Source organism: Cystoisospora suis, assembly GCF_002600585.1.
Source record: "Cystoisospora suis strain Wien I chromosome Unknown contig_792, whole genome shotgun sequence".
Lineage (NCBI taxonomy): Eukaryota > Apicomplexa > Conoidasida > Eucoccidiorida > Sarcocystidae > Cystoisospora > Cystoisospora suis.
The window spans coordinates 838-26,984 of NW_027153593.1; the positions used below are offsets into that span (position 1 = coordinate 838).

The window sequence follows — 26,147 nt, forward strand, 5'->3', positions numbered from 1 at the left end:
ACTGCAGCCTTTGGCGGGCATATGAATTGTCACGCTGAATACCTCGTTCCCTCTCCTGCCGGGGAGAGTCCGCAGTTGACTCGATCACGGCGGCAATGGTGGAGGCCCTGCCCATCCCTGAAATTTCCACATTCAAGAGTTCAGTGTTTTTATTGCGGGTCCGTAGCCTTGTTTTTCGCCTCTGTCCTTCAAGGCACACCAGACCATTCAGTCCAAAGCTACTAGTGGGGACTCCAATTGAGAAGCCCCCTCAAATTCGAGCCTGTGGCCCGCACGATGGCTCAGCGGATCTCGACGCTTTGCGGTTTGTGGCGCGGGTCCCTCGGTTCCGGCCGGAAGTCCTTATGGTTTTCCGAATGCGCCTACAATCGTGCGTCAGTTTGGCTTCTCCGGTTTGACTTCCCAACGTCCTGCCGACGTCTCGCTGAAAGGTCTAATGAATTTGCTAGTTGTCAGCATCGAGTTTACTGGCGCGGCGCCTCCCAGCGCTCGTATAAAAAGCTCCTGTTCCCCTGCGGCTGCGCTGGCCACAAGAATGCGGAAGGGGGCGGACGCGCGGTGTTGTTGTGCATTTGGCGTTTCTTGGGTTAGACATTCCTGTGTCTCCGTGCCGGTCTCAGATAAGACAGAAAGGTTTGCGACTGGCTTACAAAGTAACTTTTCGGAATAATGGAGACAGATGTTTAGTGGCTCCATCGAAGCGACCGTGGCTGCGATTTGCCGGGACGGGCTCAAGTTTGCTGTGGAGTGGCGCGGGGCCGAAGGCTAGCATGGAACGGAACAACAAACGAAATAGAGCAGTCACCTCTGTTTTTGTATGGCGTTTCTATCTGTTTCTCGACTCATCATTCCTAGGCGTCTTGTTTATTTTCGGCACCGGGTCAAACTACTCAAATATTCTAGCTGCTTGACTCACGCTCGGGTTGAACAGCTTGGGTCATCGTTTTCGACTGCCGTGGTCGGCAGCAACGTCTTCTGCGCCACACTTCGCATCTGTTGTTAGTGGTTGTTTGCGGCGGCTGAACATCTGAAAAAAATCAGCGTATCTTGGTACACGGACTTCGCCACTTCGCGTGGACACCCGACCTGGTCCTGCGTCGTCCAGCTAGCAGAGGTGTCTAGACGGACGCGGTATCACTTCGGCTCTCCCAGCAATACCGAGCGAATGTCGGTGCGCTTCGTCCTTGAGACATTGGATGCGAAATCGTTTCTCTCGCCCTGGAGACAATGAGGTGACGGAGGCCAGACTCACCAGTCTCCGTTTCCTGCTGACTCTGGTCTTGCTCCGGCCGGCAGTAGCGCTCACGGCGTCGTGCTCGCCACATTGCTGAGTCCTTGTGCTGAACTACGTAGCAGGCACTGTCCTTGGGTACCTCATCACAGATCTCCGCAGTTTCCCCGTTTAGTCCCTGCAGCGAGACGGACGCTATGAAGGGCTGCTTTGCTCCCGGAGGCTTCTGCGGCTGCTGCTGTGAATTGTGCCAGCCAGTACGCTGTGTAATCGATCAACATGAAGTGGAGATAATTCCGGCGACGTACCGCTCGTCCTCCTCGGTCACTTCCTCCGAACGAACGTACAGGAGCATTCAGGAAATGGCATCTCATCGAAGCCAGAGCGGCGATCCTCCCACGTCTCGAAGCACAGCCGTCAGCAGCAATGTTGAGCATTTTTCCGGGTCATCGAGACGCCGTGCAGGCGGTGGACGACACACGAGTTCGCGACTCCGTTCTTCGCAACGAGAAGGAGGCTCCGTCGGTCCGTTTAATGGAACCTCCATTTCTTCTCCCAGCCGGGGGTTGAAGTCTCTGAGTTCTTCCAAGAACAGACCCTTTTTCTTTGAGCATACCACGAAACACGGGTTGTCTCCTCCGCCGTCAAGCTGCGAATTATACTCAGGATACAGTGGATCCGAAGGTTTTGACGAAGCACGTCCCAAGTGGATGGTTTCCTCTAGGAGTGACGCAACGTGGCGCAGCACCAGGGGAACCGATCTTTGCCGAAAGAATTCTGCTGACCATGTCTGTGGTGGAGGCAGGACACAAGATCTATCTCCGTCAACCGATCTTCGGTTGCGAGATGTAGCCCCGGAGGCTATAATGTGTATTGAAAAGGGAACGCCGCTGGCTTTAGCGCAGAACAAGAGCGCGTCTGTAAAGGAGAGAGACGAGTCTTTCTTCGTTCAGGGAACACTGTCCGGGTCGTATAGCTCGGGAACCTCTGAGACTACCAGCGTAGATAGCATCGCTGCGTCGATAGTCAGCTGCAGGTCGCGGAGTCCGTGGCAGGACTTGGTGGCTGGAGTGCGGAGAAGCGCTCGGGTGAGTTCTTCGCGGCTGAACCATGGGAGTCTTAGCGAGGCAGACACTTGTCTCTCGCCTTCGCCGCTTAGGTCACTCCATTCGCGTTGTAGCAATTCTCCGGTCAATTCAGCTTCACCTCGTATCCCGGTGCCAAGAGCAGACTCTTCTATATCAAGTGACGCTGTTGGTAATGTTCCTTGCGAGGATGTAAGCCTAAAGAGGTCTTTTTCTCAGACCCGGCTCCGCCTTACTAGTTTTTCTGATGAAGTCACAGCGGCTTCCTGTTCCACAAGGGCTTGTAATCTCACGACAGGATCAGCTTCGGTGGCACAGCCAGGTAGTGTGCTGGAGGAGAAAATTGAAGGCCACGAGGGAGAACTTGTTCGCGACTTGAGAGGACATAAGAGTGATCTCGGGGCTTCATGCGCTTATCGCCGTACACGGGCCGGAAACAGTAAAACTAACAGATTGGCTCGGGTCGAGCGGCAGCAACATGCCCTGCAGATGACTGAGGACCAACAGCGGGTATTGCATCTGTTGGCAAACCAGCAGCGCTTGGATCCGGATAAGGCAAGACTGCTGGCGGAAGTTCCTGATGAAGAGCACGGTCAGAACCGCGCGCGTCGCCTTGTTCGTGCTTCCGGGCTGGGAGAACACCGCTTAGAGATGGGAGCGCTCGCCGACGCTGCAGGACTGGGGGAGTCGCTTGGGAGGCGGTATCACATCCCGCACGCGGCTTTCGCGGGATGGCCCGACGATTGCCGGAGACAATCTGTGATCTCGAGCTCTTCAGGCAGCTCTCTGCCGCCGAGCGAGGGACCGTTTTATAGTAGGGCACGCAGAAGTCAAGCAATGAATCTGGTTCAAGGAGACTGCTATTCGTGTTCGGGAGAAGTTGATTCACTGTCGTTTTCCGAACCAGCTGTCCTGTGTTCTTGTTCGTCGACTTCTCATGCTTGCCGCGCCTGGTACCCTTCAGAGGCTCGAAACGCAGACCGTCGGCGGTGTGCACTGGGACCGTCCGCCTTGGCCCCCCCCCCCGTGCGCCAGCTACCAAGCTGTCCTGCCGTGGAGTTGGCGACCCGAAGCAGGCATAGTCCTTGGTACAGCGAGAGAAGTCGAGGCGAGGACTTTTCTCCGCGCGTGCGCTCGAAAAGAGAACGAACTATCTGGAGAAACAGTGTTCCCGAGTGGGGTGGCAACCAGCCGCGGCGAAGTGACCCAGAGGGCAGTCCCAGCAGAGGGAGAGGCGAAGATAGCGATTTGGGCGGTACTGTGGGTCAAGAAAACGGCCTCGGGTTAGAGGAGAGGCTAGAACGGAGTCTCGCGCTGAGCCGCCGGTTACGGGCGCAAGCGAAAAAGGTGCTCTCTGAGCGTGGAAAGAAGGTGGAAAGTCGAAGTGGTCTGTGGAACTGTGAGAGAGAATCTCGCGGGGCTGCAGTAGGGCGAGGACCTAGCAGGGTGGCACAAGGTACAGACTTATCGGTAGCTGCCGGCTCGCTCAACGGAACTCCGCAATCCCTGGTCTCGGATTCAGGCACTACAACGGCGTCGCAAGCCACAGTATGTGTTAGTCGAGGAGCGCGTTTGGTATTTTGGCATCGAAAGGTAACTGCCGTGCGTGCTTCCGATTCGCATTGCCCCCCTTCTGCTCCGTCCTTGGTTCTAGCTGAAGGGAGTCCACTGGGGCATGAATAAGATGATTCTGATTTCCCCGGTGTGGTGCGAAGCATGTATGTTGTTGCACTCTGTAGTACTGTAGGTGGCTTCTACGAGCGTCCATGTCTGGTGTGTTGTTGCCTCTTGGCCCCCCCCACCTCTTCAGCTTGGTCCTGCTGATTGCTTGCGACTTCCTTCGTCTTTGACGGGACCAGCTAACCGCCGGCGTAACAGCCTCGCTGCTTTCCTTTTTTTGCCGCCCCGCGAGCGAAGGGTGTCGTCAAGCATATTTCACTTTTCGGGCCCGAGGTGGCAGGCTTCCGTGGTTCTACGTGCACCCTGTGTTCCACGAGAAAACATGTCTCGTAGCGGGGCTCGCTCCGTGCTCGTGTTACTCTTGGTTATGTTACTGAACCGCCAATCCTGCTGTCACCATCTGATGCTCTCAAGCGCCACTGCGTCTATCGGTTCCTTTTGTGTGGGGGTCCACACATTGCTTGGTCTGCTGTCTTTCGGAGACAGGTGTCACGACCGCGTGCTTCCCCCGTCTCCTTACGATGAGGAACTGGTCTTGCGACCGACCATCCTAGACATGCGCCCGCTCCCCCAATTGTATGCGGAGAGCTGCCGAAAGCGATTCGATGTGTTGTGCGAGGCCCTGTAAGATGAACAGATCCGCCTTCGGCAACCGAAAATGAACTGAGGTGGGCTTGTTATGTAGCACGAGTTTGGTAACACGTCGGCACTTCCGTTCCGAGTGGGTCGGCGAGTTACAGGTGCAGGGACACGGAGGCGATTGTCTTGCGAGGTTGTTCCAGTTCGGGGGTGGAGTGCCTCCTTGATTCTTTGGTCCGAGAAATCATACTTGCCCTGTTTAGGCTACATACCTTCCGCCGGTACCCAGCCCAGGCCTGGACACGCCCCCGATCCGATCAGCAGGCGCATAATTCACGTTTTGATCAGAACGGCAGTATGGTAGCTACCCGGGCACACACAGGTGACGGAACGGCCTACCCGTCATGCAGACCTTTCCCGGTCAGCATGGTGTTGTCGCCTTCATTCACAATCCGTTTCACGCTCCTCTTGTGGCACCCGCAAGCACGCAAACGGAAGAGTGGCTCGTTCTTCTGTTTGGGCCGTCACCTCGTACGGAAAGGGGGTGCCAGCGCAGCGGGAAAAGGTGCCAAGGTGGCTTTTTGGTGACTGGCCAGTGAGCCAGGGAGATGTCCAAGCTCCCCGCGATGATGTGTGCGCGCTAGGCCCTGCCGTTCTTCGGTGAAGCGAACATGTACGTAGAAGCCACGAGGTATCAAGCCAAGGTTGCCATGAGGACATTTTCAGCTCGCAATGTTTGTGCAACTATCGCAGCAGGGTCAGAACCAGAGGCCCTGCGCGCAGAAAAGAGCCAGATCCCGGGCATCTTTCAGGCCGTCTTGTCCGCTAGGAGCGATCAACTCGAGTGAGATCGTCTCAGAGAAGATGACGCCCATCACCGTCGAACCACTCCGCGTCATCCGCCATCTTTTACAAGCCCTCTAACCAAGACGCGCCGGAGCTTGTGAGTGAAAGATTATTGTGAACTACATCGGCTTGGTCGCAGTATGGGCTACGACGTTTCCTTTAACTCACCAGTTTCAATGTTTCCCGCCCGCGTGGCCCGGAAGGAAGGAGCAGCAAATGGAGAGCCTAAACGGACATGAGTACAGACGCTCCGAGGGTGTGGCCTGTAGACAGGCTTGGCTCGACAGTGGGCGTGTTCCACTGAATGAGGGCAGCAACCAGCCGAGGCGCCTGAGTCGCACGGAATTCCAGTCGTACACCTGCTTCCTGCTCCTCTCCAGCAGTAACGGCATACTGAAGTACTGACTCTTCTCCTGCCCACGAGCCCGAGCAAGCGCGTTTCCCGTCTTGTCCGTGCTTCATGTTGGCCTGGCCCGTGGACGTCGAAGCGTCCTCATCGCTGTCGACTCTGCCTGGCTCTAGATGTTTTGGATCCGCTGACACCGGGGCTGGGGCTGCGCAGAATCCCTTGAAGAGTCCTTGGTGTCCGGGCTCGACATTCCACCTCCGCGTAGTCACGAGCTCTAAACAACAAAATGAACAGTTGCTCGAAGGGTAGTATGCCGCTTGCTGAGGTAGATTGTAAATAGGGACACCCGTTCGCGCTTCTTCGCACAGCAGAAACTGCATCAGCAGGTCGAGATACGGAGTTGGCGATGTGGGTGAGGGGAAAGGGAAAAGCAGGGCTTTCAGCAGCAAGTCCTGTCCGCAGCATGGATGCGTGAAACATAAGACAAACACACACCGCTAAGGAGCCTGTGTAGCTTGTCTTTCTAGACCCCCTGGATGGGGAATTCCACAAGAACTGCCTCGCCTTGTACGCTCAGACCACCAGGAAGACCAAGCCGTTTCTATCACGCGAACACATTCTTTAGGCGCTTGCTGTGTTGCATGCGGAGGGAACCGACATTAACGCACCGTTCTCTTTCTTCCTGCAGAAACCTGAAAACTCATGAGCAGTCCGTGTGGTCGGAAGACTCCGCAGCGATACGGACCGCCTCACCAAAAGGCGACAGCAACGGAAAAAGCCCCACGAAGTACTTCTGTCAAGATCTAAAGACACGTGGGCTCAAAAGCAATGCAACTCTCAACATGGCTAGGAGACCTCTGCGGGACACGTGAACAGCCTCCAAGAAAGGATTAGACACACACGCCGTAAACAGTGTTGGCGGCTCGCTATACTCGTGCTGTGGGCACATACGCCTAAGTCACAAGAACCACGCTGCTTCCACGTCGGCCTGGCAGAGCTCAACCGACTGCGTCGTTCACACACAGGACTGTAGTGTCCCTACCATCCATGTGCCTACTCAGCTCAAAATTTGTCGCCTGGAAGTCTGTGAATCAGTCTGGCGGGCTGTGCTGAAATGGTCCCACGCTCGCACGTGACGTTTCCGAACCCTGGACAAGGAGTGAAGAGAGACTCCAGCTTTGAAAGCCACCACATAAACAGTCACATCTCAGGACGGGGAAAAGACGAACCACGCGAAGACGTTCCTAATGATTCTACTCCAAAGCAATGCATATACGGACAAAAGGGCCATCAGTAACAGTTCTATCATGGACTAGCAGTTTACGATTGAGTGGTTCGTCCCGAAAGCCGCACCATCATCAAGCCATGCATGACCAGCAGCACACAGCCTGCAGTTTCTTTTGCGCGACAGCATTCTTCTTCCATCCACCTGAACAAGGAACTCAGTCACACCCCAGAGCTGCACATTCTCCTCTAAGCTTTTCCCTGTCCTGCAGCTTACGCTGACAGGATGTCTAAGAGACCTAGGAAGCCTCGCTTCAGAGGTTTTAAACAGTACATAAACTTTGCGCCGTAAGGCAGGCGAGCCCACGAGCTTGTTGGAGAGTCACCCCAACATAACAACCTCACGAGGGAGGGGCAAGGCTGGCGGTTCTTAGCTCAATCGCTGTGCCCCGCCGCTGGCCACGTGGACCCGGACACCTTATCCCTGTGATGGTCAACCAGCTAGCTAAAAGGTTTCCCTTTGTGCAAGCACTGAGACAGTCCAAAGATGCTAAAGCTTGAGATACCCACAGAACACAACCAGAGCACTACGAACCGCAAGCAGCAGTCGGAGGGCTCCAAGCTATACTGCGGAAGTTGCAAACCTCTTGTTCATCAGATTATGTCTATGAAGTGAATGTCCTGCGGTGCTGATCTGCCAGTTGTTCCTGTAGGTAGGCGATACGAGACAGTTTGGCTTCTTTGCGATCACATACAGAGAACAGCACAAACGTTCGGCCCATCAACCGGGTTGCGTCTCATGAAACCGCACTTGATGTGTGCCCAACACCAGGAGGGGAAGGTAAAGAAGTAGTTGCCGCACACGCCAGCAACACTGTAGTGTTCGCGAGCAGCTCGCGACCGTACCCGTCGCCCCAGTTGTCCTGACGCGGATTCTGTACCCATGAAAGTCTGAGAGTGGCCTGCTAGCTGACCACCAGCTCAGTGCGCCGTCACGTTCTTGCCTCTTTTGCTGACTCCACTACCACCTCGTGTACGAGAGAGTAGTGATATTTAGTGCGCTTCGGTTTGCTGCTGCCGGCACCAACCGCAGACACCTGCTTTTCTCCTCGTAAAGGGTGTTAAGATGGCACCGGACGAGACACGGAAAAGTGCAACACGGGGGGAAACGCAATTTATCGGAAGATGCTAGTGCCGACGCGACATCATCTGCCTCTTACGATTGAACGGATGTATACAGGGGCGCCGGAACGTGGAGAGCACGCAGGATGCCAGGATGCACCACAAACAGCGTGTGGAACCTTGGGAGGACGAGGACAGATAGCACTCTAACCCTTGCCACGATTACAGCAACTCCTCCGGTCACGCACTATCAGAAGAGGCCTCGAGAGACTAACTTTATCACTTCGCGTGCCCTTTGAACAGTATTGAGAAGTCTCTCTCGGCCGCCGGAACACCACCAGGGTTCACTCTTTTTTCTTCTTCCACGCTCATCCCGACAGTCGAAGAGCTGACACGCTTGTTCTCCGCGGCCGGTGGATGTGATTCCATTTGAAAATCCGTTCTGACGTTTTTCCTTGCGCCCCACCCTTGCTAAATCACGGCCGAACCTGTGATGGTCGGGCTCTCTTGCACTGCCCGTACATGAAAATGCGCTGCCCGACCCGCTACTTCGCAGGCAAGCCAGTGATAGAACCTCCGTGTCCTCTGTGGTCTTCAAATCTGCGTGCGCCCCGGCAGGATATATAACTTCCGCGTTCGGAAGAAACTGTTGGATCTCCTCCCAGGTCATGGTGCCGTAGTCTGCAACAGCGCTCAAGCGGACTAGGGAGCTATTAGCTTGGTCAGAAAGACGAATGCGCCCGTCCGTCGACCGGCTCCGTCGGTTCACCTCGAAATGCGAGCACTTCGCTTCGGTGTTGTCGTGGTGATCTTCATTTCTCCTCGTTCCCCATTCGAAACGTCTTCCCTCGCCGGCGTGCCCTACTTGCGGGAGTGAGGAAAACCGGCGCTTTCCTAGGCGCGGACTTGTACGCGGCAGTTCAGAGAGACCCGAAGCCTGGTTCTGTTGCTTCTTCCGTGGTCCCCAAAAAATGCCTCCTTGCTCGTACAGCAGGGGATGAATGTAGACGTCCGCGTGCAACACCTGCAGCAGCGCAGACGGTCAAAAACACAAGGCCTGCTGACCGATGACTAGCCTTCCAGGAGTGCGGCATCGAGGGTAGTTCTACGCCCGGAGACACACTCGGAAGCACCCTGCTACGGCTACTGGTCCGCCCTGCAGAATACTAAAAGCTATCTGAGCACGGCGCCACAGGCGTCAGCTCATGCCCGTAGCCAGAAGTCGGGGACGAACATCTCCGGGCGTCCGCACGGGTCTTCCGCAAAGAAAGGACAGTGAAACTGCTGAGTTTGTCGAAAGGTGATCAGGAAAAAAGTTTCAGCGTAACCCGGTGCTGAACTATAGGTGGTGGACCAACTGCTCCCGCCTAGCGCCGTGCCCCATTGACGAATTCTCTGCGACAGTGCTGACGCCTTTGCCACGCAGCGGCGAATCTTCCGCAGCTCCTCCGGGACTAAAGTGACAGCCATCACGAGTCGCATATACTCAGAGGCACAGGAAGGTGGGAAACACAAATCACTATCACTACGAAAAAGTACTCGGTGAATACGAAAGACGTGCCGATCCAAATGAATCCCCGAGGACTTCGTACTGCCCGGACGCAAGCGTTAGTCGTGACGTGAAAGAAGAAATAATACAATATTCTACTGAATCACCTCCGCGTACGTGCACAATCACCACACTGCAGACTGTGTCCTCCTCGCACATGGACGTTATGGGGTTGTTTCGGCCTGCTAGACCCCTTTTAGCTCGGAACCCAGCAAAACCGCGACTGAAGTGTCAAGCGTTAAATAGACTTGTGCACAGACAGCCACCCAGTAGCATGATACCTTATTGAGCTCCGCAGCAGTTTCAACGGCGCGACGCATCGGAGAACAGACAATTTTCTTGACTTCTGGTGGAGGAGCGAGGCCTTGGTTTTGCGGGAGTTGCCTGGTGGCCGGTCTGGACAACATTTGGTGAACGTAGCTTTCAATCCATTGTGCAGCCGCCGCGGCTTGAGTCCTGCCGAGGAGCGTGATCGGCGGATCAGGCACGCGAGAAAACCCCTGCTGTTCTCTCGTACCGTCTGCAGACCGCCCATCAAGACACCGCTGGTTGTCCGTGGCATTCTGGGAAAAAGGCGTGGACTTCTCAGTTGCCACTTGCTCTGTCCTCTGCCCTTGGCTCTGGAGACTGGATAACAGCGTCAGATCCATCCCGTGACGACGAGGCGATTCGCGCCGATCATGGAAATCCCTGGGTTCGGAACCCGAGGGCGTTTGGTCATTTATGCTAATCGCATTATTCCGAGACTGGCTATGGCGTACAAAATAGAACCTCTGCCTGTAGCAGTTTCCCTCTCTTCCCGCTGAGCTCGGCAGCCCCAGAGATCGGCCAGGCGGGCTGAAAGACTGTCCCGGTTTCACGAAAGGCGAAAAACAATAGGGAGATGCACCGCACCGACACGGCGCAGTAGGAACCACAGGTGAAGTCTCGCGTTCACAGGAGTGAAAGCTGTGTCCATCACAGCCTCTGTCGGGACGTGACGCCCCTCTTCCGTCCCGGGTCTCAACTCTCGAGTCCGCTCTGGCCGTGCACTCCAGCTCCATTGTCGGATGGTGAGTGGGCCCGGCAACACACACACCGGGCGCACGCTGAACCAGAGATTCGGGAGGTCACTCCAAGTTTCATTGGCTGTTACTCAAGAGGAGAGAAAGCTGGTAAAGTGTGGATCAGGGTGGATGCAAGCAGGCGGGTGCGCACACTTCTCGTCAGGCCGAAGACAGCCACCCATGAAAGCAGTCGGGCACAGCGAGAACGAAGGCTACTTGAGCAAAGAGATTCATTTGCAGAAGTATGGAGTTCAAGTTCGCTGCCAAACAGCGGCCCAGACAGGACACTATTCCACAAAGGAGGAGGCTCGCAGCTAGAGGCCGGGGCAGAGACCCACATGACTCATAGCGACAAGCACGCTGGGACAGAGCACGGGTTCACCACGAGTAACGAGGCGAGAGGACGTTGCTAGCGGAAGAACCAAAACCAGAGAGGTGGTGACGGACAACGCCGGCCAGCGAGCGCCGTCAGCCCAATCAACCACCTAAGTTCGCGAGACGGAGTGCCACTCTGTCGCGAAGGCGCAAACACCTCTGCTGCTCAGAAAAAGAAAAGAGTACAGCTGCGTAATCAAAAGCCCGGCCAACAACGACGTGAGACTACACTCCCAGTCAAACGCGACGAACCCCTGTAGAGGAGACGCCGTTTCCTGGCTGCGTGTCAATACACCAGGGAACGCCGCACCTGGTCCGCACCGTTAATATGCTCAGACTGTAGTCCGGAGAAAACCCTCGTGCCCCAACTAAGCAGCTACAACTCGGTCATGTTCTCACGCAGCTTCCGAAAAGCCAGGAAATAACGAGGGGCAAATTCGCGTCTTTGTGGACTCCGGGGACTTGTCTTCTGACGAGAGAGGCCGGACTGCTGCCATGAGACCTGCAGGCTGCGCGAGGGCATGTCCAGTCACCTTGTCGCCACTTCGCAACCAAACTGCAGATCAGCGGAGCTCTCTTCCCCGCACAGGTGCTATCTTCTTGAATGAAAGCATCTGGGCACTGTAGGAGCTCTGTTCTTTGTCGGAGGCGTCGTTTTCACGGGTCGTGTCCCATGGAGGCAGGGGCTTCCACGGCCAGCATGGGATCCTTGGGGGGCTCCCTTGCCCCCGTAGAGCTGCGCTTGACCGGAAAGAGTTGTAGCTTGACCCCCTGAGATGCGCCTTGCGTCGCTTCTGAAGGCTGGTGTTCCCTCATACGCTTACCCAGCGACGACAACTGGTGCGTTGGCAACAAGTATGTTTTCCAAAAGTGGGACATTGTCAGTTGTCCCTCTCTCAGCTTGTACCCCAGAGGCGTCGCAAAGGGGGAGGGGCGGGGGACGAAGAAGCGGCTGTTGCTGCTGAATCGTTAATGGTGTTGCTGGTCGTGTTTGTGGGAGTGGGGGTGTTTAGTTGCCTTTGCTCAAGGGCTCGATTCCTTCTTTTCTCAGGAATTCAAAGACTCCGTATTTGCAGCTGGCGCGGTTGCGACAGTGTCGCGCGGGATAGTGATAGTTGCGACGACATCGTTCCCTAGGGAAAAAGTAGATGCTCGAAGAGTATGCTGTAACGCATCAAGGAGGCTGTTCTTTTTCTTCTTCTAGGCTGAGTTGCACTTGTTTGAAAAAGCAGCCTGCCGGCTACAGGACTTCGGTGGCTGACGCGAGCAGCCTCCCTTGTTTGCAATGTTGCCGTTTTTATCGAAGCCGGAGAGAGCAACGCGAATGCGTTCTGCAGTTGCCTGGTGCTGCCGAATTACCTAACACGTTCCGCGTCTCTCGGTTGGTTCTACGTAGGCTGTCCTCTGAGAAGACAGGCGGCTTTAGGAAAACGCGTGGACCTTCCGTGTTCTTTGCCTCTCTGTCTCCTCGCGATTTCGTATCGGCAGTCTTCTTTGTTTCCCGGGGAAGAGTCCTGAAGTTGCCGCGGCCATACTTTTCCTCGGCTCTGGTTTACACACGGGGACAGAACGTGCTCTGTTTGGTATCCCGTGGCAGGAGAGAAATTTGGTTGTTGAGTACGCACCGTGCAGACCAGTTGCCAATCGCACATGTGAGAGCGTGGGAAGTTGTCCGTGGTCTGCATTCTCGACGTGGACGAGGAGGGTTGTTTGCTTCCGACCGTAGAGATGCTACATGGCTGTGAATGCTACGCTTCGTGGAAGTCGAAACTAATATTGACTGTAGCCTGGCCGACAAAAACTAGCGTCTGACGCCATGTCCCTCCTGTATGTGGGAAGGCGAGTTAGACACGGACACTCTCCCCCTGCAAGGAATTTTCTTGCGCCCCTCTCATTCTTTTGTCTCCGCGGTCGTCTTGGTTTTTTCTCTCCCCTTTCGTCTTTCCAGTTCTTTTCAGATTCAGTGCTTATGCAGCTCAGGGGATTGATTGCGGGGTCGTAGAATTGATCAGCACTTGGAGGGGGCCCTGCCTGTAAATGTGCTTCAAGGGTGCTTGTGCAGCTCAGAGTCCACGGAGAAGCTGTCGGGTCCGTCAAGATCCGGTCCAGTCGTATCAGCGGAGAAAACGCACAGCTCTTTGTTGGGATTGGTTCACGCGGTGTTCATGTGTGGTGGCGTTCGGTAAATGCTTGCGGCTTCATCGCCCCGATGTAACCATTTGGCTCATAGCCGACTTCTTTCGCATTCTTCGCCTCGCAGCTAGCGCCGTGGCCTGGTCGCGTATTCTACCTGTACGAGTTCGGCTTTGGTTTAACAGCGCCGGGCCTCCTCGAAGGCATATCTATCCTTTCCTCGTTGGTTTGTTTGCGCTGCTTTCTCGTAGTGTAGTCTTCTATCGCGTCCTCTTGTGTGTTTCTCTTGACGTCGGGTAACGCCCTACATTCTTGTTTCACTTTGTCATTCCCTTTTTAACGGTGCGAACCGTCCGCTGGTGTTTTGGGGCATCCCTCCGAATTGTTTCTTTCGTCCCTTTCACCAGAGTGACAACTCAAATTTAGTCGTGCGGGCTTTGGCATGGCCTATTCCCTCGTCGCGCCAGCTTTTACGCGTCTCGTCGGTGCGTTGCCTCTTTCTCGCCCCGTTTTGTGTGTTCAACACTTCTGTCCCCTCAGTCACTCAGCTGCCTCATGGAGCAGAACGGCCTTTCACGACGAGAGGGTTCTGGAAGCCGTGGAGGGGCCCTAACAGATAGTTCGGGGGTCGCCTACGATTCGCACCTGTACGGTGAAACTCCGGCGGCTCATTATGTTACTGAAATCGAGGCAGAGACCCCCCTTCCCGACGGGGCAGGGGGGCCCGGGTCATCTTCAGCGGGATCCTCCCGGGGTACAGGGGCGGAAGGAAGTGGTGGGGGTCGCACAGAGGATGCATCTCGGATTGCAGAGCGGGAGCGCATGCTTCTAGCTCAGCATGGCTCTTCGGGAGATCGAGGAGGTTTCCATGGAGGTGCGGAGGTGGAGAAGTCGATCGCTGCACGAGAGGATTTCTATCGGCGTCAACGCTTCCAGCGCGCCCTTTCCCCAGAGCGTGAGGACCCTTTCTCAGAAGGATTCTCGGCAGGCGGTGGCTCGTCTTCGAAGGGGACGGACAGCTCGTCGGGGGCGCGTACATATGCGGACGTTATGTTGGAACAGCAACTAGACCGTGAAAAGCAGGCCGCAGTCCGGCAGATTCGAAAGATGCAAGAGGAAGCTGAATTGCAACGCCAGCTACAGAGACAGCAGGAGGAACTGCAAGCCGCAGCTGCAGCCGGCGTGGGCGAAAAGAAGCGCCGCCGATGGGATTGGGGGGCAGGCTCCGCCACTCCTGGAGCGGGTGGCACAGGGGGTGGCTGGCCGGAGCAGGACGGACTAACGGAAGCAGAGAGGCAGCTCTTAATCCGCAGCAAAAAGGGCCAGGACGACGGCAGCAGCGCGTCTGCTGCGGCAGCTGCCCTAGTCAGTCGGTGGGATACCCCACTCCAGGCGGGTGGACAGACGCCTGGAGCTTGGGGAAGCGAGACGCCTTTGTTAGCAGGGGGGGGCAGTGAGAGTGCAGTTGCGCAGGCAGCAGTAACCGCGGCAACGAAAAAGAAGAGCCGGTGGGATGCCACTCCGACGGTTCCAGGAGGGACAGGACAGGTGAGTCGAGAGGGCGTTGTGGCGGGCCACGGTGGTGGAGTGGTTTGGGTGTGTCGAAACTTGCACAAGGGCTGCTGTGAACTGTGTTGTGGTGCGGCTTGTGTCCAAGCGGTTGCTCGTTACTGGAGCGCATACGCTAGTGGTAATAACCGACTGTGTGGGGGAGGACAATGAGTGGCATGTGAAGACAGTTCAGCATTCTCGTTTTTTCATTAGCGCTTCACTTATGGACACGGTGGTCCAGTACAAACCCCAGGCATGGCGCACAGGAGATTAGGCAGTCGTGATGTAGGGCATTTCACAGTGTTGTGGTTCTTATTGTCGTGTGTGGAACTACCGATATTGCAACGTTTTTGCGACGCAGGAGACGCCAACTCCTGGTCATTGGGGAGCGACACCGGCAACCAGCCAGACGGGGGGCACGCCCGTTGTGCCTGGTGCAGCAGGAAGTGTCACTCCCTTGATGCCGGGAGGGAGTGGCACTCCTGGAGTATCAGGAAACGGGGGGATGAGCACACCCGTGATCGGCCACGGTGGATCGGGTAACTTGACGCCGCTCATTGGCGTAGGCGCTCAGACGCCTGTAAGTGGAGGACGCAAGCGGAGTCGCTGGGATGCGACTCCTGTCTTGGGAGGCGGTGCGGATGCGGACATGGCGGCGGCCGCAGCAGCAGGCTTAACACCGGGTGCTGGCACTCCGATGACAGGCGGATTTGCCGGTAGCATGACTCCCGGGCCTAAAGACGCGAGCACGCCGATGACCGCTCAGCTGACACCTGGGATTACTCCTCTAGCTGTTACCGGTACGGAGAAGTGATGTCCGTGTCAACATCTGCCTAGAGGAAAATTCCCCGAGGCGTTGCAGTGCGGGTGAACGCGCGCATCAAACCGCATATCGAGTTCCAGTCCATGACTGTACTGCATTGCTGGTTGTATCTCATTGCTGTATGAGCGCGGGGAGGAATGTAGACAGTGAACCTCTGCAGGGACTCCCAGAAACACATCGAATCAAAGGAAATCTCGCGGTGTATGCATCAAGTTTGTTCTAGTTTTGTATTCGCCACGTCGTCTCTAGTGGCGAGTGCAGCTTGGCGTAGTTAGAGTACAAGGGAGAACCCCATATCGTGTGAAATTTTTACTGTAGATTTCTTTGTCCGGTTTCTTTAAGTGAAGGGTAGCGCCATCTTCTTTACGCCGTTTGTACAGGTGCTTCACGTAAGCGCCTGTCATCACATCGACCCTCTGCAGATAATGTGTTCAAAAGGTCCCAGATTGTTTCTGCCTCTCGCCCGGTTCTGCAGGTATGCCGGGGGCCACTCCTCTGACTCCGGGGACGCCCATCACGACGGCAGAACAGCTGCTTCAGCTGCGAATGCAGCAAGAGCAGGATGAGCGAACACGGTACCTGACGGACGAAGAGTTGGACCGTCTCCTACCGAAGGAGGGTTACGAGATCGTGACACCACCGGCGGACTATAATCCTCCGCCTTCGTCCGCGGCCGCCGCCGCCGCACGCGCAAGGCATCAGGCAGGTTTGAGTGCTACCCCAGCGATGGTTACGCCCACACCCATGGGAGTTACGCCCCTCTACACAATGCCGGAAGAGGATGGCGCAGTTCCTCCGGGCATGGAGGGCTTGCTGATGGCTGGAGGCGGCGTTGGGGGCCAGCTGACGGCAGAGGGAGGCGGAGTAACCATGAAAGCCGAGGACTACCAGTTTTTTTCCAAGCTTTTTGAAGACAAGGATGAGGACGCCATGACTCAAGAGGTGATACTACCGTCGAACAGACTGTTTATTTTGGAACACGTCGTGGGCACCATTTGTCTGCTCGACTTTCTTTCCTTTCTCAGGGCAGTGACTAAGTTGTTTTGTCGGAGCTGTATGGAGAGGTGTTTACTTTTGCAGTGTTGGGTCTACATGTCCAGACTCACGCAGGCACGCCCAGGGGGCTTACATGAGGCAAGGATGCTTACGGGGTTTTGGTGTGGATGAATACTGAGTATTTTGTTCACTACAGGAAGTCAAGGAGAGAAAAATTCAGCTTCTTTTGCTGAAAATCAAGAACGGGACACCTCCTTTAAGGCGAAATGCTCTGCGCATTCTCACGGAGAAAGCAAAGGAGTTTGGAGCTGCTGCGCTCTTCAATCAGATTCTTCCGTTGATGATGCAGAGTACTTTGGAGGACCAGGTGAGCACTTTGGTACTATTACACCCGTGGGAGTCTTCTACAGTTGGTTGCTGCCATTGGATGGGGGAAAAGCAACATTCTGTTGACTGTGCTGGACTTGACGGCAGGCTGGGTTCCATGTTGAGTGTCGATGCACGTTCGCTGCTGGCCGACAATTTTCCTCACTTGATGCCAGTCGTGCCTTTGTGTCCTAGACGGATCCTCATCGTGGTGGCTGGGTTTGCCAACGCAGGGATGCAAAGGGTTTTTGAGTGCGTGTGCAGTCTGTTAGTCGGAGCTACTTGCGTCTCCTTGCAGTGCGCAGAGGGTCTCAGGTGAAGAAGTGAACCGCCGCGTAAAGGAAGCCCTCGTGAAGAAACTAGTCGTGGTGTGACTCCTTGGCTTCGGCCTTCTCGTAGATGCCATCGGAGCATCGCTCCTGCTTCGTTTCCGTGTTGTTACTGGATTTCTCACTTGCCTAGGAACGCCATTTGCTGGTGAAGGTAATCGACCGTGTGTTGTACCGACTTGATGACGCTGTGCGTCCCTACGTGCACAAGATTCTGGTGGTGATCGAGCCACTGTTGATTGACGAGGACTATTATGCCCGCATCGAGGGAAGAGAAATCATCTCCAACTTGGCCAAGGCAGCCGGCCTCGCCACCATGATTGCCACAATGCGCCCGGATATTGACCACCCAGACGAATACGTGCGAAACACCACGGCGAGGTACGAAGCCAGTCCTGCTCGCTATCTGATTCTGAGGTAGTGTATGCACTGAGTTACTGCATTTTTGGGCGTCTGCAGTGCCCTTCTACACTTCTCGCTACTTCGCAATCAGTCCCACGTGGGAAGAAGGGCATCATCTCGCATAACTGCACAGTGTTTGTTGAGGTCACAGTTTCGCATCTGAAAGCTGGTCACCTGGAGTCCTGGAAAAATCGAACGAGCTACAGCTGCGCTAGTATAACTTTAGGCGCCGTCAGCTCAGACGGCACGCTTCCTTGAGTAATTCCCCGTGCTTCGTAGCGCTTCGTCGGATTCTTTTTTTTTGCCCGCTCGCCGTGTCGGCTACCTTTTGCAGAGCGTTTGCCGTGGTCGCGTCCGCACTCGGAATTCCGTCACTGATATTGTTCCTGAAGGCAGTATGTCAATCAAAGAAGTCGTGGCAAGCACGACACACCGGTATCAAGATTATTCAGCAGATGTCCATTTTGATGGGTTGTGGAGTCTTGCCCCATCTGAAACAGCTCGTAGAGATCATTCAGCACGGCCTGGACGACCAAATGCTCAAAGTGAAGACGGTTACGGCGCTTGCTCTAGCTGCCTTGGCGGAATCTGCGGCACCATATGGAATTGAAGCTTTTGATAGTGTCCTTAGACCTCTTTGGAAGGGTATGGGTGAGATGCGCGGCAAAGGCTTGGCAGCGTATCTCAAGGCTATAGGTTCTATCATTCCGCTTATGGACGCCTACCACGCAAGCTACTATACGCGAGAAGTCATGGTCATGCTTGTTCGCGAGTTCGAAACAAACGACGAGGAAATGAAAAAGATCGTTCTTAAAGTCGTGAGACAGTGCGTCGCAACTGAAGGTAGGTCTAGCGAGCGTGGCGATCTGCGTTCATGGACTGGTTTTCTGTTGAGTTGGCACCAGGGATGCTAGTCCACGGCAGATTTGAGGGACTGGTCAAGGTGGGGTGGAGGTCTGCTTATGTCGTAGAATCGGACGTGCCTCCGCGGTCAGTGTTTTTCAGGAGCCACTCTGTACGCCTTTCTCTATCAAATGGGAGCAGCAAGGTCGCCTGTCCCGCGGACAGGTGTAGCACCTTTGAAAACAGTTGCCAAGGCTTGTCGATGATGTTACCCAGGGAAATGAGGGCTATAGTTGTCCGTTTTCTGCAGTCGTGGAGGCGACTTTCGCGCTTCGAGTGTAATTCGCTGGCCAAACCGAGTACTCCTCGTCTAGGTGTCGATTGCGCTCATGACGAGTGTGTGACGGTCAGTCGATTATTGTTTTCGAACGGGGACTCGTTTGTCAGGGTTGTGGACATTGCGCGATTCTGTACTATGGATGTCCGTCAGGCGTGGAGGGTGAGTATATCCGGACGGATATCGTACCACCTTTTTTTTCGAAAGTATGGCTGGTGCGCAACGCGCTTGACAGGCGCACAGCGAAGCTGCTGATTGAGACCGTTGTTGAGATCGCGAACAAAGCAGGCGGCTCGCACATCATCCAGCAAATTGTGGAAGACTTGAAAGACCCGAGCGAGCCGTTCAGGTAAAAGTGTTATGTCGCCACATGTCGCGGTGGGGTCAGTGTGGGATGGAAATCATGAGAGTCGCTCTCTTTCTCTCGTACTGCGCGGTGCTTGGGGGAATACCCCTCAAGTGAATGCCTGATCGTTTGGTTCACTTTTTTCCCCGGTCGTAGCTCTTCCCTCTTCTCTGCGAACGTCTGAGGTCGGCGCAGTTCGGAGACCGCCCACGGCGGTTTATTATGTGGAACCCCAGTGCCGCGTCTGCAGGTGGACGATACTCGTGATGCATGGCCACGCGGGGAAGGGCTGCTGGCAGCGGGTACTTCGTCTCTGAAGTGTTTAGACTTCAGAAGGGTCGCCTTGTCATCATTGCACCGCTTTCATGCAACGACGTTGCTGTAGTTCGGTGTTATTCCCTGCGTTTACGGAGTTGGCCGGCCTCGGTGGGTGTGCAAACTTGCCACGTGAAACACGGGAAGGAGTAGAGGGTGCGCGCCTCTGATTTCCACGGTTTCTACAGGAAAGTGACTTTAGAGGCGCTGGAGCAGATTATCGTAAACAACGGCGTCTTGGACGTGGACAACCGGCTTGAAGAGCAGCTGATTGACGGGCTGCTGTACGCTTTTCAGGAGCAGACGTCCGAGGACACTACAGCGCTTCTGAACGGGTTCTCGACCATCGTGAATGCCCTCGGCACCCGTATCAAACCTTACCTTCCTCAGATTTGTGGTGTCATACGATGGCGTCTCAATACTCCAAGTGCAAAACTCAGGCAGCAGGCTGCTGATCTCATCGCTCGCATCGCCGTCGTGATGCAGAAGTGCGGCGAGGAGCAAATGCTAGGACATCTGGGTCTCTTCCTTTACGAGTATCTCGGCGAGGAGTACCCTGAGGTTTGTCTCAGAAGCTCAGACGCATTGTGTAGATACTGTTCGCGTGGCGGTCAGCTGCGGGTAGATAGGCTTGTATAAATAGTTTTTCGTTCACGCAATTTTATGGTGCTAACCTGCTTACGTTAGGACTGCTGTTGATGATACATCAGCATGTTTCTTTCGCACAAAGTGCGAACGAAACATGCTGTTGCCTCTAGTCACTTTGATCTCGTGTTGCTGTGCCTGTGTATCGTTTGCTGGCGGTTTCAGTATCAGTAAGTAATCAGCTTGTGTAGTAAGGGGGTCTGGCCACGGCATGAGTAGAGGGTTGTTTGTAATCTGTATGTAGTGGTCCAGTGTGCCTTGGAATGAGCTAGTTCCATCACGTGAGCCGTTGGGAGCTTTATGCCGCTCTTGTCCTATTGCTGTTCCTTCGTCTCTTGATCCGGGGTCTGCAGACCGTGGGTGACTGGTCCTGTCAATGAATTGTCCGCGTGTGCGCCGTAGGTTTTGGGTAGTATATTAGGTGCCCTGAAGGCGATAGTGAACGTGATTGGAATGAACAAGATGACGCCGCCAATAAAAGACTTGCTGCCGCGGCTGACGCCAATCTTGAAGAACCGTCACGAGAAAGTGCAAGAAAACGTGATCGATTTGGTCGGGAGAATAGCGGACAGAGGAGGAGACCTTGTGTCGCCAAAAGAATGGGACAGGATATGTTTCGACCTGCTGGACATGCTCAAGGCCAACAAGAAGGCTATTCGCCGAGCTACGGTTAACACCTTTGGTTACATCGCACGCACCATTGGACCTCAGGATGTTCTTGCGACTCTGCTGAACAATCTGAAGGTCCAAGAGCGACAGCTACGTCTGTGTACCACCATCGCCATTGCCATTGTCGCGGAGACGTGTCTGCCGTACTCTGTCTTGCCTGCGCTCATGAACGAGTATCGCGTGCAGGAGCTCAACGTCCAGAACGGCGTTCTGAAAACCCTTTCTTTCATGTTCGAGTACATTGGTGAAATGGCAAAGGATTACATCTATACGGTTGTGCCTCTTCTTGAGGATGCTCTGATGGACAGGGATCTCGTCCATAGACAGACTGCTGCTTGGGCGACGAAGCATCTTGCTCTTGGTACGGTGTCTAAGTCTGTGTCCATATACGTATAAAAAGTGCACTCTCCGCTCAGGCAGTTCTCGTCTACTCCAAGCTAGCGCAATCGGTACCGCGGCTATGCGCGTCTAAGTTGGACACTCCTGTACATCAGGCACAGTACAGGAGTGTCCAACTTTTTCTCCGCAGTATCGGGAAGTACCTCGGCAGCGAGCTACTGATCAAACTCCTTCATCTCCGAACGAACGGGCTTCTTCATACGTGCATCAACAGCTACGGGCACAGCGGTCGATTGTCGGTAAATGTCTGCAGTCGACTGCGGTGATGCCAAGATGGTGTCTCCTGTGCCAAGTCAGCATGCAATAATTGTTTCGATGTTTGCGCGGCTCTACAAGGTGCTGCTTGAACATCACTTCGCAAAAGAAGTTTCGAAGCACCGGCTGCGTCGCATCCTGAGATGTGCTCTCGGCGCTCTGTCTATGTGCTTTTTCAGGAGTGCAGGGTCTCAGTTGCGAAGACGCTCTTGTTCATCTGTTGAACTACGTTTGGCCGAACATCTTCGAACGGTCCCCCCATTTAGTTCAAGTATGTGCGCGCGTGTACGAGGCAAAGGGAGGTAGTACCAGGACGCAACTTCTCCTCTGTCATCGCTTGTACTCGCAGATTGGTGAATTTAGAGAAGTCGAGTGGCGCCAGACGGCGAATCATTCGGAGCCGAAGCTTTGTAGGGGAAGTAGTCAGGCGAGGTCGTCGGATACCTCGTGTCCACCATGCAACATGTAGTTGATGCCGCGATTTTTAGTCATGCTAGGATGCAGGATTCTTTGTGTTCATCATGCACCGCATGCCTCGAGCCGTTGTTCAAATAAGCCTAGAGGCAAAAACAAGTATTTAGGTCGCTGCTGGAAGAAGCATTCTCTGTTTGGGCCGTCGGACGAGTGAGCTGTCACCAGAAATGAAGAAGAGGGCCGATGCTCTGATACACTAATGGTGGATCAAAGCGGTGTGGGTTGTCTCAAGTTCAGTACTCTCGGAGTGGATTTGCATTTCCGACTGTCAGCCTTGAGCACGGGTAGCGAGGTTCTGACAGCTCCTTTCTTATAATGGTCCCCAGCGGGCAGGGCGGCAAAAGTGCCCCTGCTTTCTTGAGCTTCAACTGGGTGACGAGATGAGCTTCTCTTCACTGTTTATTGCGATGCCCAAGGTTTCTGGTCTTTCTGCGTACTGATGAAGAGGCTTCACGCTTCGGTGGCTGCTGAATCACTCCATCTTGTATGTTACCCTTGGTAGGCTCTGAGCAGTACGCTAGCCAGCCGGGCCAATTCCGGATGAGGGGTTGAGTAGTTATCGCTCAGCGGTTCCAGGAGGGATAGGAAATGAGCGTGGTTGTGGTCCTGCGTCCGTGCATATGACAAGGACGGGTTCCGGGTGTTGGACGTCGGTGATGTGAGCGTAGGACGAGGTGGTATGTTGTGCTGCTCAAAGGTTCACCTGATGCGTTCTTTTCAGATGTGGCGGTTTGTGTGTATTGACAGGCTTTCTTTGACGCTGTAGACGGTATGAGGGTCTCCCTTGGGCCCGCGATCGTCTTCCGCTACGTCCTCCTAGGGTTGTTTCATCCAGCAAAAAAGGTGGGAAGTGTTGCAGAGAATACAAGCGTAATCAGACAACGAAGGGAAGTAGACGAGAGGGCACTCCGGCTTTCTGTAGTACGAGAGTGTAAACTGTGAACGATGTGCCAGTATTCGGATTGTTACAAGTAGCATTCGGTCTCAGTTTTCTGTAGGTCGCGAGTGTAAACTGTGAGCGATGCACCGGAACCAGGACTATCAAAAGTAGCAGTTGACCTCAAGTGAAAGAACCAACCAAAGGCCCTGTTGCATGAGCATTCCACTGCTTTCTGAAGTGCACAAAACTGTCGCCGGCATAGTTTGTTCAAAAGCGGAGACAGCTGACACGGGGCAACTGGCCGGCACGCCCTTAGTTGTCAACGCAGCTAGCAGGGACGACACGATGACCGACACATACTGCATGCAGCGTTTGGTCCGGGCGGTCCCAGCACTGTCGCCCATAGCATCGTCTGTGTGGAGGGAGTTGGGACACGAGGTCGGCAGTACCCGGAACCGGCGTTAGTAAGCCAGGAGGTGTGTAGTTGTGGGCTCACTTCCCTCTTGGATGGCGGCTCTGAGACAGCACCCCGGCCATAGTAGTTGGCCCGTGGGTCTCGAAATCCATCCGTTTACACATCCCTCTGTCAGGGGTATGAAGATACCTGGTTAAGGACCAAGAGTTGCCGACCGGTGGTAGTTAAGTGTCGGCCAGCAGAGTGTCGGACAACAGTGTACGCTGGAAGCCCACGCCAAGGCTAAGATCGAGGCGAAGTCATTCCGGGGTTGAGCCTGTGCTAGCTCTTCGTGTGCCGATTCATCTGGTATGTACAGGTCCGAGAGGTCTACTGGCGGGTGTACAACAACTTGTACATAGGCCATCAGGATGCGTTAGTGTCCTTCTATCCCCCCATTCCGGATGATGAAAAAGGGTGCTACGCACGACCCGAACTGTTGTACGTGATTTAGTTGGGATGTGGTTCTGCGCAGCCGGCACCACCCCCCCTGCCCGGTAGTGTAAAAGTGTTGCATGAAATTCATCGCTGAACTAAGGCGTCCTGGAGACGCATGTGCAACTTGCTCAGCTCTTCCGAAGCCTGAGGGCATCTGCGCCGACCTTGAGAATCTTCCGGCTTTTGCCTCCCCCTGACAGAGCGGTTGTTTGGCGTTCGGCTGACCTGCTGCGTCACGGCCGTTTAGAAGCGAGTTACCGAAGGGTGTGCGGGTGGTCGCGAGCTGCAGAAAGGAGCTGAATGACGTGTTATCTGAGATGTCTATAGCGCACTGCGGCCTCCGCGGGGACTCCTTTGTTAAAGTTGCGTGCCAGGGGCGAGCGGCCTCTGCACTCATGTACAGTGTATAGACAGGTGCAGAGAGGAAATATTCAAGATTGTCAAAAGCGGTGTAGTGCTGTGCGCCACGACGCAGGCGGCTGACCCGTGCACACCACGTCGAGTGATGGGAGCATTACTAAAGAACCGTACTAGATCCCGTAGCTGAATCGAACGCTGTATGAAACCGGCGTGCTTTCGGGCGACCAGTCGCAAAAAGCATCGACGCACCCTGTGAAGCGGAGACAGATTGTCACCGATTGCAATAAAGCTGTAGCTCTCCTACAGCGTGTGACTTCCTTCTAGTTCTAGTTCTCCGGCCGAGGTGACAAGAGACAGCTCCGCGGCTTCAACTGTATGCGGGGGAACAACACCGCCAGCTTTTCAGACACGTTTAGTTCCAGGTACAGTGGTCGGGGCAGTATCGCACTCCGGCCACCGTACCACGGACCGGGAAAGTAGTGTTCTTGAAGAAGGAAGCAGCGAGTCCCACTCTGGTTTTTGAAGCTACGAATGAAAAGCGAGCAGGGGCTTCTAGGCGTTAGATCGTGTCCCCGCTGGCCACCCTCGTAGGACTCTGCCTGCTTGGTCACAGTCGACATGGGCATCGGTATGCGTAAGATGTGTTGACGTTGTGCATGGTATGCACAGTCTGCGTCTGAACGGCCGCACATATAAATGGAATCGAAGTGCTGTCCGGTTGTCCGTCTCCTCGCGTGTGCCCAGCCCAACTACACTCCGTGGCTTGGCGGTGCCGGGATGCAGACTGTGCCTTGACCGGCTACCGGGTCCGCAAAAGCACACTCGGACACATCAGTGATTCAACTGTGAAGGAACCGGCTGTTGCATGCTTGCTGCGGGCCGTGAAGTTGCCCGGGTCAAGACTGGGATGCTGGATTTTACGGTCAGACGAAGTAGGTTTAAGCATGATCACTAATATTGTGGGATAGTTCTTCATTGTGTCTAGCCCACCTCAGCCCCATCCGGTACACCGCTGAGTCACTGCCCGCACGTGTAACGTCTCGCAGGTGTAAGGGTGGCGTAGCACATAGGAGACCTCAGCACAGACAGGATCTCTAAACAGCGAACTACGTGACCGCGAGCTCGAATAATTATTTTGTACGGCGGCTCACGCCAGCTTAGCTTCACACTGGTGTCCCGCTGCCGTGTGAGTGGCCTGACGCTGCCACAGACACGCGCCAGCACGTTGAGTCCGTGAGGGTCGGCTCTTGTTCACCCCTCCTCGTCAGCACTTCTTTTCCATCTGCGTCGGCGCATCCGCCAGTCCCCGTCTGTACAAGAACACAGGAAACACAAGGCTTCAACACTCAGCTGCCGCCGGCTCGTAAGAGACCCCCACCGGCTGTGAGTTATCCCGTCCAAAAAGATGCAAAGCACGTCTCCCCGGACGACCGACTCAAACTGCAGGCTTACTTGACGAGTTTCAGGGCAGCTGAAACGTTTTCCGAGTTTTGCAGGGACTGCAACGAAATCGTGACTGTCTCTCCAGTGGCACGCTGTAGGGGCGACCACACAGCAAGCAAAAGCACAGCATTCCCACCGTTGGTTGACACACGTTCGCCTGCGTACCCACAATGGGGTAAACTTGCTCGCCGCCGCTGAATGGGTACGGCGTTTCTTGGAGATGTGTACCTAGACGTTGCTGTTGTGGTCAGTTCGTTGAGCCCGTATCGAGCAGCACGAGCGCTCTCCAGTTGCCCCCCCCCCCTTCGTATTGTGGACACCCTGAAGTACTCATTCTACGTACTCGGCGGTCGCTGTTGTGTTCGGATAACGGCTCAACAGCAGCATACTCTCCGCAGAAAATGGAGAGGAACAACAAGCCTTATGCCTTCTTCACGCCGAGGGTTTGCTGATACAGCAGCAACTTCTTCAGCCAGAGTTTGCTTCGCATCATCGACAGCACGACGTCTGGTAGTCCCCTCACAAGTACTGGCACGCACGAACTACGGCTAGCTTAACGCGGCAGATGACCGCAGAGGCAGTAGTTCCGCGTGCGGGAAAACG

General features: G+C 54.9%; 4 protein-coding genes across 4 annotated transcripts; 2 read left to right on the forward strand and 2 right to left on the reverse strand.

Moving 5' to 3' along the window:
• The first annotated feature begins 52 nt into the window (after nt 1–52).
• Nucleotides 53–4,287, forward strand: CSUI_001913 (uncharacterized protein). Its single transcript, XM_068062116.1, has one exon. It carries the CDS (start codon nt 1,429–1,431, stop codon nt 3,997–3,999), a length of 2,571 nt encoding a protein of 856 aa, XP_067925904.1. The 5' UTR covers nt 53–1,428; the 3' UTR covers nt 4,000–4,287.
• Nucleotides 4,288–5,646: 1,359 nt separating this feature from the next.
• CSUI_001914 (phosphoglycerate mutase family protein) lies at nt 5,647–10,708 on the reverse strand (the record flags this gene model as incomplete). Its single annotated transcript, XM_068062117.1, has 3 exons — nt 5,647–6,222; nt 8,388–9,140; nt 9,947–10,708. The coding sequence occupies 3 exons, from the start codon at nt 10,706–10,708 to the stop codon at nt 5,647–5,649; spliced, it is 2,091 nt and encodes a 696-aa protein (XP_067925905.1).
• A 632-nt stretch (nt 10,709–11,340) lies between these two features.
• Nucleotides 11,341–23,747, forward strand: CSUI_001915 (splicing factor 3b subunit). Its single transcript, XM_068062118.1, has 11 exons — nt 11,341–14,767; nt 15,132–15,570; nt 16,069–16,535; nt 16,786–16,956; nt 17,418–17,665; nt 18,021–18,529; nt 19,020–19,215; nt 19,716–20,088; nt 20,575–21,766; nt 22,717–22,812; nt 23,623–23,747. Exons 1-9 carry the CDS (start codon nt 13,775–13,777, stop codon nt 21,235–21,237), a joined length of 4,059 nt encoding a protein of 1,352 aa, XP_067925906.1. The 5' UTR covers nt 11,341–13,774; the 3' UTR covers nt 21,238–21,766; nt 22,717–22,812; nt 23,623–23,747.
• A 1,337-nt stretch (nt 23,748–25,084) lies between these two features.
• Nucleotides 25,085–26,135, reverse strand: CSUI_001916 (uncharacterized protein). The gene is made up of 2 exons (XM_068062119.1): nt 25,554–26,135; nt 25,085–25,411 (listed from the first exon to the last, which is right to left on the reverse strand). Exon 1 carries the CDS (start codon nt 25,672–25,674, stop codon nt 25,564–25,566), a length of 111 nt encoding a protein of 36 aa, XP_067925907.1. The 5' UTR covers nt 25,675–26,135; the 3' UTR covers nt 25,085–25,411; nt 25,554–25,563.
• Nucleotides 26,136–26,147: the final 12 nt, after the last annotated feature.

What these genes read in the sequence shown, in the direction of transcription:
- CSUI_001916 (XM_068062119.1), bottom strand. Translation starts at nt 25,674, where the DNA reads ATGCTGTGCTTTTGCTTGCTGTGTGGTCGCCCCTACAGCGTGCCACTG.
- CSUI_001915 (XM_068062118.1), top strand. Translation starts at nt 13,775, where the DNA reads ATGGAGCAGAACGGCCTTTCACGACGAGAGGGTTCTGGAAGCCGTGGA. An exon ending in AGGACGCCATGACTCAAGAG is followed by an intron (nt 16,536 to 16,785) that starts GTGATACTACCG and finishes TGTTCACTACAG; the next exon opens with GAAGTCAAGGAGAGAAAAAT. An exon ending in ACAGTGCGTCGCAACTGAAG is followed by an intron (nt 18,530 to 19,019) that starts GTAGGTCTAGCG and finishes GATGTCCGTCAG; the next exon opens with GCGTGGAGGGTGAGTATATC.
- CSUI_001913 (XM_068062116.1), top strand. Translation starts at nt 1,429, where the DNA reads ATGAAGGGCTGCTTTGCTCCCGGAGGCTTCTGCGGCTGCTGCTGTGAA.